The 9,948-nt window shown below is 28.0% G+C and overlaps 1 protein-coding gene and 1 long non-coding RNA gene across 2 annotated transcripts; both read right to left on the bottom strand.

The window, feature by feature from the left end:
• Positions 1–763: 763 nt before the first annotated feature.
• LOC100164308 (ring canal kelch homolog) lies at positions 764–2,488 on the bottom strand. The gene is made up of 7 exons (XM_029489330.1): positions 2,271–2,488; positions 2,021–2,195; positions 1,848–1,944; positions 1,570–1,726; positions 1,386–1,483; positions 1,023–1,325; positions 764–931 (listed from the first exon to the last, which is right to left on the bottom strand). Exons 4-7 carry the CDS (start codon positions 1,655–1,657, stop codon positions 779–781), a joined length of 642 nt encoding a protein of 213 aa, XP_029345190.1. The 5' UTR covers positions 1,658–1,726; positions 1,848–1,944; positions 2,021–2,195; positions 2,271–2,488; the 3' UTR covers positions 764–778.
• Positions 2,489–2,605: 117 nt separating this feature from the next.
• On the bottom strand, positions 2,606–9,318 carry LOC103308851. The gene is made up of 4 exons (XR_510542.3): positions 8,735–9,318; positions 7,388–7,472; positions 5,113–5,638; positions 2,606–2,708 (listed from the first exon to the last, which is right to left on the bottom strand). It is a non-coding gene; the product is annotated as an uncharacterized LOC103308851 (long non-coding RNA).
• Positions 9,319–9,948: the final 630 nt, after the last annotated feature.

The raw sequence follows: 9,948 nt of genomic DNA, 5'->3' as shown, positions 1-9,948 counted from the left end.
ATAGAAGTATTTTTGGGGATGTTGGAATTGTTTTCATGTTTGTCCTATAATCATTAACAATATTAATAACATATTATATTACATAAATAAAATTACTTTCTTTATAAATTTATGAATAAAACTGTAAAAAAAAAATCAAGTTATGTATGTAGCTCCTATACATAGGTTTCTGATGAAGTTATTAAACAATTGAATTGAAAAGTTATGTCATATTCTTATATAATTTGTTAATAACTAGCTCCCTGACCTTCCTCCGGAAGAAATTATTTTTTTATAATTTAATTTAAAAAACATGTGACTATTTTTGCCTATACAAATAATATAATATAACTACATGTTGTAGTTATTGATATAGTTAATTTCTGAAAATTATATATCCTAAATTTTGAATACAACCACTGTAGTGGTAAATTTTATTCTTTTTATTATATAATAGAGATAAGGTAGAAAAAAACGTAACAATTAATTATTTGTTCAATTAATAATATATATTTCAAAATATGGAAAAATGCAAGTGCAAACAAATAAATAAATAATTAATAGTATTAATAATAACAATAGGAAATAAATAAACAAACAAACGGTTTCCTTCGTCTCCAAAATCAAATTAGATTATTATATATATATATTATAAATTTAAAATTATAATTCATGGATATATTTTGTTATATTGATAATATATTCCTTGATTCTTTATCAGGAGAACTTTTTTTTTCAATCAATCAAAATATTACTATTGTATCAGATATATAACAAATTTAAAATCAATAAAAACATATTAGTTTACCGCATATAAAAGATTATTCAGGACTCCGACCCCAAAACTGACTCTTCTAGTAGGCATACTAGATATCATGCGCCATTTTTGAGTATTGTAGTCGAACACTTCTGCACTATCTGATATATTATCACAAAAATTATATCCGCCGACCTTAAATTTATTATATAATTTATTGTTAGCTACCTACTTTATAACAGAAATATCGAAAAAATATTATAAATTGTAATTCAACATTACTTACGGCATATAGATAATTATTGATTACACCAACTCCTACTTTGTTTCGTTTAACAAACATCTCAACACTCGGTTTCCAACACGGTGACTCTGCAGATAAATCAAGCACATCAACAGACCGAACTTGACGAAAAAAATGAGTAGAACCACCCACAGCAAATACTAAATTATCTTTCACCACAGCTAGACCAACATTTCTACGGTTTGTTATCATTTCAGGTCCATTATGCCATCGATTTATTTTCGGTTCGAAAAATTTTGTACTGATACATTCATTAGTATCAAATCTACTAACAACTAAGATAATCTGTAATAGTGAAATTGTTAAATATAATGCAATGAGTGATAAATTATAACAGAATTATACTTTATCTCCATGTCTAGGATTATTCCGGATGTTGTGTGGAATCAGGTCTTTTGACTTCAGTCTATGAACATTTAATGCCTCGTTTATGTAATCTTTACCTTAATAAATTATAATTATATCTATAAATGTATATTACAAAATTTAAATAAATTCAAAGAAAAGCATATTTAAAGAAAAAACTTACATTTATAACAATTATTTATAAGGCATTCCTTAACTACTTCTTTATTTATGTAAATCTTTGATGTTAATGGTAACCGTACGTGTTCCATTAATTGGGGTAAAATACATTTTCTTGAACCTGATTCATATTTTACCCAACGAATAACACTTTCAAATACCTACAAATATGAGTAGGTATACATACTTAATTATGAATTAGACTTCATATTATAAGGTTACTGAATTTAGAATTTGCAAATACTAAAATAATATAGCAATAGTTAATTTTAATTTGCCTACTTTTTCTTCAGATGGAACTGTAAGTTTATCACTAGAGATCAACTGAATTACTTGGTCCGATGATAACGATAGGAATTCGTCATCACCAACGACTTCTCTAAGAATCAAAATATAACAATAATAAATAAAATGCCCTTATAGAATCGTAATAATAAATTATATAGGTATCATACGAAAAGTGTTGTTGAATATAAAATTTTGAACTTGTTAACAATTTCGCACAGCTATGTAAATCAGCTATGGCGAATATACCAATACAATTTGTGTGACACAGTTGTGACTGTAAAAAATCACAACACGCCTCTTTTACTTCTTGTAATTGCAAGAGATTTGAGCTGGCAATAAATCCTAGAGAAATAAACGATAAACAATTTAAACGATTTTGTTGTATGTAATAAAATCCAATTGTATAATATATTGAACCTGGACGTTTTCTTCAGTGATCAATATTTTTCCAGAATAAAGAAAGTTTACTAACAGCTGTAAAGCGGATGAATCTATCCCTCTCATTACAACAAGTTCATGATTCCTTTCTGAAAATTTGGTGAACATTGCATAGAAATATGGACTAGCTGATGCTAAAACCACTTTGTGTGCGATTACGATTTTGTTATCGTCTGCTTTAATTTAATATCAGAAAAAAACCCATTGCTAAAAAAAAAAATTGTTACTTATACATTTATCTGGCATATACGCATACTACTTACTGACGTAACACTTGTAATACTTCATATGTCTCTGCGTAAAACAATTTTTTATATTCGTATTTAGCAAGTTTTTCACATCTTCCAGATTCTTTTTTTTCCTTTTTATTTTGCATTGTAATTGGTATATGAAGTCCAGGTTTTGGAGTTCATAAAACTAAAGAGAAAGCATTTCAAAATCAATTATAAATACTGAGAAAAATCGTAAATAATCTTATATTAACTTTAAAGTAATATCAAGAAAAAAAATTTAATAATAACATTCAAAATTATAGGGAAAATAAATGTTTGTTCGAAATTCAACAAATACCAGTAAGTAAAAATATTGTTCATCTGTATGTTTGGATCTTGAGTTATAAAATTTATTCAAATTGTACACTTATATTTATATATATATAATAATATATATAGATAAGAAATGTTTGTTCGAAATTCAACAAATACCAGCAAGTCAAAAATATTGTTCATCTGTATGTTTATTGGTAATTTCGTTTTCTTTTATCGTTTTATAGTTGCGCGTATTGACTATTATAATGAATATTTTAATGAAAAACGCAAATATTACGATCTTTCATGTATTGTTGTCTCGTAGGTTAGGTTTTCGTACTTTTTAATCATATAAAAATATAAAAATCTTAAAATTATAAAATCATTACATATTTTAAATTTAATTCAGGAAAAACGTTTTCGTTGAAATTTTTAGTCCTGCAGTAAAAAACAAATTCCAAATTATATACCTATTCGTTTATCTGAAATCTGTAATGGTATTAAAATTGATCTGATAATTCTAGACTCTAGTAGGCTAGTATAACTTTATTGTGACAAAACATAAAAACTATAATTTTATTAAATATAATTAAATTCATCACATAAGTAATTTTAACAAAAAAATTACCTATTTAATGTAGAAACACACTTACGCTCACGCTAGTACTGAGAGTTTCAGGAATTGAAGAATATAAGTTTGTGTGCTAAAGATTCTGTTTACATCTAATTACATAATATACAATTGAACTAGTAGTATCTAAGTTATAAAAATGTATATAGGTAGAAACTAAGTATAGTCCTTAAATTCAGTTTTTAACTAATTTAGTATATTATAATATATGTGCAATATGGGACCCCTAGTAATATACAATCGTAAAGTGTGTTTAAATAATAAGAGAGTAATAATAGAAATAGGTTTTTAGTTTTATTTTTCACATTTCATTATTATTATTACTACCTATATTGTATTTTAAACATTAAACATGTACGTATATGTGTAATGTGTATAGATTAAATAAATATGAGTACATGAGATAGTTATATTTTAATTATGAATTATACTGTTATTGTTAATAGCTTATGCTTTATAGAATATATTAAACTCCGAAATACTAATTTAAGGCATTAGAATATGCTTTGAAACATGCCATAATAATAAATCAAAGAGGCGATAAAATTGTTTTCCTTTTATTGATTCTTCTGTGTGGCGTTTCATTAAAATACCTGTAATAATTTATTAAATTCATAAATTATCATAATTTAATAAATTACAGTATTACACATAATCGCACTTATTGGCATATCAGAAGTTGAAGTTCTTTCTAACTAATAAGATTTCCTTTTGGCGCACGTCGTGCTCTTTTCACGACGTACTAGCAATTTCAGGAGGCTTGTTATAGGTGGTGACTAGGGTTCTAAATTTGAAATATTTCAAAATTGATAATTTCACTGTTCTTGAAATATTTCAATGAAATCATGAAAAATATTATTCTTTTTTTATACATGATCCGTTATAGGTGTGATTAGAAACAATAAATTGATTACACTTTTAGAATTAATAAGGAAAACATTTTATTTTTGTTGATTTATTATTTGAAATTTGTATATTCTATACTATGTGGTGCTGAAAAATATTCCTGGCATTATTTTGAGAATAAAAACATTTTTTTTACACGAGTTTTAAAATATTGTTGTATGTGAACCATCAGCGAGCCAAAAGATAATGGTTTGAAATAAACTTGAGGTCAATTCCAACAATGAATGAAATAATAGTGTTTTTTCATTTTTCAGTAATTATAAAGTGTAAAAATTCGTATAATCTGTGTATGTATGTGGCTGAGTGATTGGAAGAGGCTTTGGGCTCATTATTTAATACTTAGATCATATAATTTGTTATAAGTATTATACATTTGTTGAACAACTTATAAATAATATGTAAATATGTTACATATTTTCTTTGTTTCATACAATAAACCAACTTTTAAAAATATTCAATTAGAAGTTGACGACTATAAACTTTTAGATATAATAAACATTTTATTTTTATTTTTCATCAAAATGAAATATTTCAAAAAAACAAATTTCATGAAATTTCAAAACCCTAGTGATGACACAAACGTGAACAATGGTATTTTAATGATCAAATTTTAAGTATAATATTTCTACTAATTATTTATAGGCCTTTAAGACGGCTAACAATAAGGTTGGAGCTGACTAGACGTCTCAAAGTCGGCTACCGTATACAACAATAATTCAATATAATATACAATAAATAAACAGGAGAAATACTTAACTATATAACGACGGAGGCGATGATGTTGTTGGTCGGCGGTGGTGATCGGAATAGGCGGTGGACGAGTTATTCCGGGTGATCAGCCTGGCGGTGGCAAGCGGCAATCGGGAACTTATATTATAGTATTACGATCGTGAACTTATACCATGGTATAACGATCGCGACGCAAAACAGTGACTCTTGATACTGAGGTAAATACTGCTGCTAAGAAACCGCAACACCTTCGACGTCCGACGACAAGAGAAACACGACAACTAGTTGCAGTTGTGCCGCCGTGCCAGCACACTCGTGTAAATCACCAGTCTAGCCGATATGTTGGTCGGAGGGGGGGGAGGAAGCACACGCAAAGTCGACGTCCAACACGTACACTCGCAAAACAGTTCGATATGAATAAAAACGGCTCGGAATTGTCACAGACTTCTATACCAACTAGATAAGGTACTCCCGGCATCAATTGAAACCTCAGTATATGGTATTTTATATGGTAAATATTAAATATGCTGTATTGCATTTGATTATTTCCAAACCTGTTGATTAAAAAAAATATTTATATTTTACATACATCGATATTTGCATTTTTTGTTTTGATTTAACATTAAAAACGATGGTATTCCGAATACATTTTGTATAATTAATGCAATATTGTGCCAACTGAAAACACGGCGGACGTTCAATTAGCTTACTTCATAGTTTGCAATGGTTATCATCATGCGGAATACCTTATCCAGTATTATATCGAAATCTGTGGAAATTGATGATGACTTTCGTTAACAATCCCAATTATCATATTTTAGTTTAATTTAAGAATAATTTTTTTTTACAACAATAGAAAACTACACATAGCTGTAATGAACCTGAAGGACCGATACTGAATTAACTGACAACTAAAAAGATAGATATGAATTTGTGTACATTATAACCCAATCAAAAACAATACGTCAACTGCGTGTAAAAAAAAAAAATATAAAAAATGAATGGCTTTAAAATGTGTGATAAAAGAGGCAGAATCTAAGTAAATCATCAAATTTGTAAAATGTATTCAATAGTAAATAAGCCAAATTTACTTTACTTGGCGGGAAGATTTAAACTAAAATATTATTATCTATATAGTGAAACACTATGCCATAAACATAATATATATCTTATATATAAAAATCTCGTGTCACAATGTTTGTCCGGAATGAACTCCGAAACTAGTGGACCGATCATGATGAAATTTTTTACACCGTGTGTAATTTGTTCAAACTTAAAATATAGGATAGTTTTCATCGTGAGAGGAGCAACCCCGATAGGTTACCCGATAGGTGCTAAAACGGGAATTTTGTGATTTCAGATCGAAATTTTTGTTTTTAAATGGTTGCCATGAGTGACGTCGTATAAAATGATTAGTTCTATAAATTTTAATACAGAATTATAGTGAACATTTAAGTCGTTTCAAAAAACAAACTGTAAACAGACATAATCTCCGGCACCTTTGGAGTTGGATATTTTTTTTTATTAAAAACGCGTAAGTATACATTTTAATATTCACATTTGTTTTTAGTAAAATGCCACCAAAAAAGTCTAACCTCAACAATGCGTATAGCAATGAGGCACGACGCAAACGCGTTGTAAGACATCATGAATCGGCTGAAGAAATTGTTGCAAGAAACGCAGCTCAAAGAATCAGGGCGGCACAGAGTCGTGCACAAGAATCTAGAGAGCAGCGTGATGGACGTCTGCGACAAAACATGTTGAGGACAAGAGTGTATACAACAGTATACAGAGTGTATAACAGAATATATACACATTTAGAGCCCGAGATCGAGTGAGACAGCAAACCAACCGCATATTAACCCGTGTATCATTTTTTCGTCTTGCATTCGAATATGCTCCAGACATAAATTACTCTGTGCATTCTTATATTGCCACCAAGGAATGCCACCACACAATCTTCGATTGAAGATTGGTTCACCAGTTATTATTTTGCGTAATTTGCATCCACCTAAATTATGCAAAGGTACACGTTTGGTAATCAAAACGATCACCGGAAATGTTCTTAAAGCAACTATTTTATTTTTTAATAGTTTACAATTTATGTATTTAATATTATACGTACCCGTATAATTCTAATAGAATGTTACAAGTTATAGTTATTACTTATAAGTTGAATTATAATTACCTGCCTAATTCTTTGTAGAAGCTTATAACACCACGTAAATATACACATTATTGTTTTACACATTTTATTACCATATATGTCCATATATTATGTGAGAATAAAATAATTTACGCACCTTAACATCTAGTAAACATCAAAGCATGTTACGTTTAACCAGCAAAATGTTGTCAAACATGCAAATAATTTAATCTAATAAAAACCTAAAATATATTATACTTTAAATTAATTCAAAATACATAAACAATTAATAAAATAATATAATTAACAGTAAATTTAATGTGGAAGCCAAAAAATGTTTCCGATAAGATATATAATAACGGCCATCATTATATTTATTGTTGTTTAGCTTTTAGAGGCATGGAACATTTCTATATAATGCTTATATTATAATGCTCTTATGCTTCGTATGTGTCACGATATGGAAAATGTATTTCGCCGGAGTCCAAAATCCTCCGAAATGGCTTGACCTATTTTCATGAAATTTCATGTGTATATTCAGTAGGTCTGATTGCCCGTATTACAATCGTTGAACTAAGGTTAAACCATCGAATTCGGCTGGTAAAATCAGTGGTTCAAGCGCAACCTAGGTTTAAACTATGATTGTAAGACGGGCCCTTAGAAAGTGAAGTAAACTATTTTTCATATCCCTAGGCCAAACCTGTGGAAGTGCTCAAACAGAGGCTTTGAAATTTACGGTTTAAAATTTTGTTTATAAATGGTTGCTATGGGGTTTAAAACTATATTAATAATAATAATTATTGGTTGCCATTGGTAATCGTTAGTTAAATTTTAATTATTATTATTACGTATTAATAAATTACGTATTAGTATAAGTATTTTATTTGTATAATATCTATTAGTTAAGGTGGTCGGATCCGGTGCGTTTTTTGGTACAAAAACATGTCTTACTGGAAAAATGATAAAATATTCAGATTTCATCAATTTTTTTTTTTAATTTAAATGTAGAGAACATTTTGTAGGTCGGATCATAGTCCGATTTTGTAAATTATAATTTTACAAAAGCTGGAATTTGCATTTAACAATTGCACAATTTTTTGTTCTTTTTCAAACGTATATTTCTACTACTATTTAAAGTAAAATAAAATTCGATTTTTTATCCGACCTGCAAAAACTTCTCATTTTTAACATAAAAAAAATGACCGAAATCCAACGTATCAACGAGGCGTGTGAGTTTTTCCTATAAAAGCGTTTTTATTCATCAAAATAGTGCTTCGATATAATAGTCATCGAAGTCAATCACTGACTTGTTTATGCGCGTGTGTAATTACTAATTATCTTTATATTTATTTTTTTTTATTTAAAAGTTTACAGGCTTCCACTACTAAGGTTATTAGTCAATATTTTTTTTTTTTTTAAATAAAAAAAAGGTTTGGTATTTATATACATACATAGTTGAAATATATAATTACATATTTATAGTTAAATTATAAATTGTGTTTACAAGATAGATTTGCTGAATCATAATTTGTTGATAAGGTTGCATATACTGATGAACTTGATGTGTTTGTCCTTCGTCGAGGATTTCCTAGATGGCATGCGGAAAGTTGAGAGACTTTGTTGTAGACTTTTGGTTCGTATGTGGGGCAATCTTGGAGTATGTGTTTTATAGTGATGCGAGTTTGACATGTGCTACATGTAGGTGGATGGTCTTTGCTGATTAGGAAGGAGTGTGTAGTGAAAGTGTGGCCGATTCTTATACGAATGATCGCAATATATTGACGTCAGCTGAGGTCAGCAGGTGTATACCACTGTTTCACTGAACTTTTTATTCAATAAAATGTATTGCCTTAAGTTTGTTGGTAGGTGTTATGAAGTCCCAGTGGTGTTGCCATGACAAAAAGATTTTACTTTTGACGGACGTGAAAATATCATAGGTCACACACAAAATATCACATAATCACATACATATTGTACGTTCCACACGAGGCCAATACCACATGTGAATTGAATTGCCTAAATGTTACTCCTTAATAAATGACCAGCACCGACACAGAACACGACTATTTATAAATTGACAAATAATGTTGAAGAACACTTTTAAAAAAAAATTATTTATATTTAAAACGATTCAAATGTGTTAAATATTGTAGAGTTATATTTTTAATTTATTTTCAAACATAATTAACATTTTTAAAATTAAATTTTAATACGTTTTGGATTAACTATTATACTTCCTTATATAAAGGTATATCTACAACATGTGTAATATTGAGTTTTGGTATAACATAAAATATTACAATTACTATTTGTTTTTAGTTAAAAATATTAATTGTAAAATTGGTTTGTATAAATTATTGTAGGTAAGAATGATTGTTTTTTTATACTAATTTATTAATATCTGTAGTCTGTACTATTTAAATTTTCAGGAAAGGAATTATTCAAAATATTATTATTTAATTAGTACCTATGTTAATCATTATTCATCGTATTCAATTATTCAAACAAAAAGTTCACTTAATATTTATTAATGATTTTACATAAGTAACTATATTATATCATATAATATATTATGTAGTGAATTATTTTAAATATTTAATTATTATAATAGACTTTATTGTACTATAGTGTACTTTATACAGTTTTTCCATATAATTTAGATTAGAATAATATACATTTTTTAACTTTAAACAATTCAAAGTTAATATTTGTTGTCAT

Source organism: Acyrthosiphon pisum, chromosome A2, assembly GCF_005508785.2.
Source record: "Acyrthosiphon pisum isolate AL4f chromosome A2, pea_aphid_22Mar2018_4r6ur, whole genome shotgun sequence".
Lineage (NCBI taxonomy): Eukaryota > Metazoa > Arthropoda > Insecta > Hemiptera > Aphididae > Acyrthosiphon > Acyrthosiphon pisum.
Note: the sequence above shows the minus strand (reverse complement) of the source record. Positions and strands in the feature narration are given on the sequence as shown.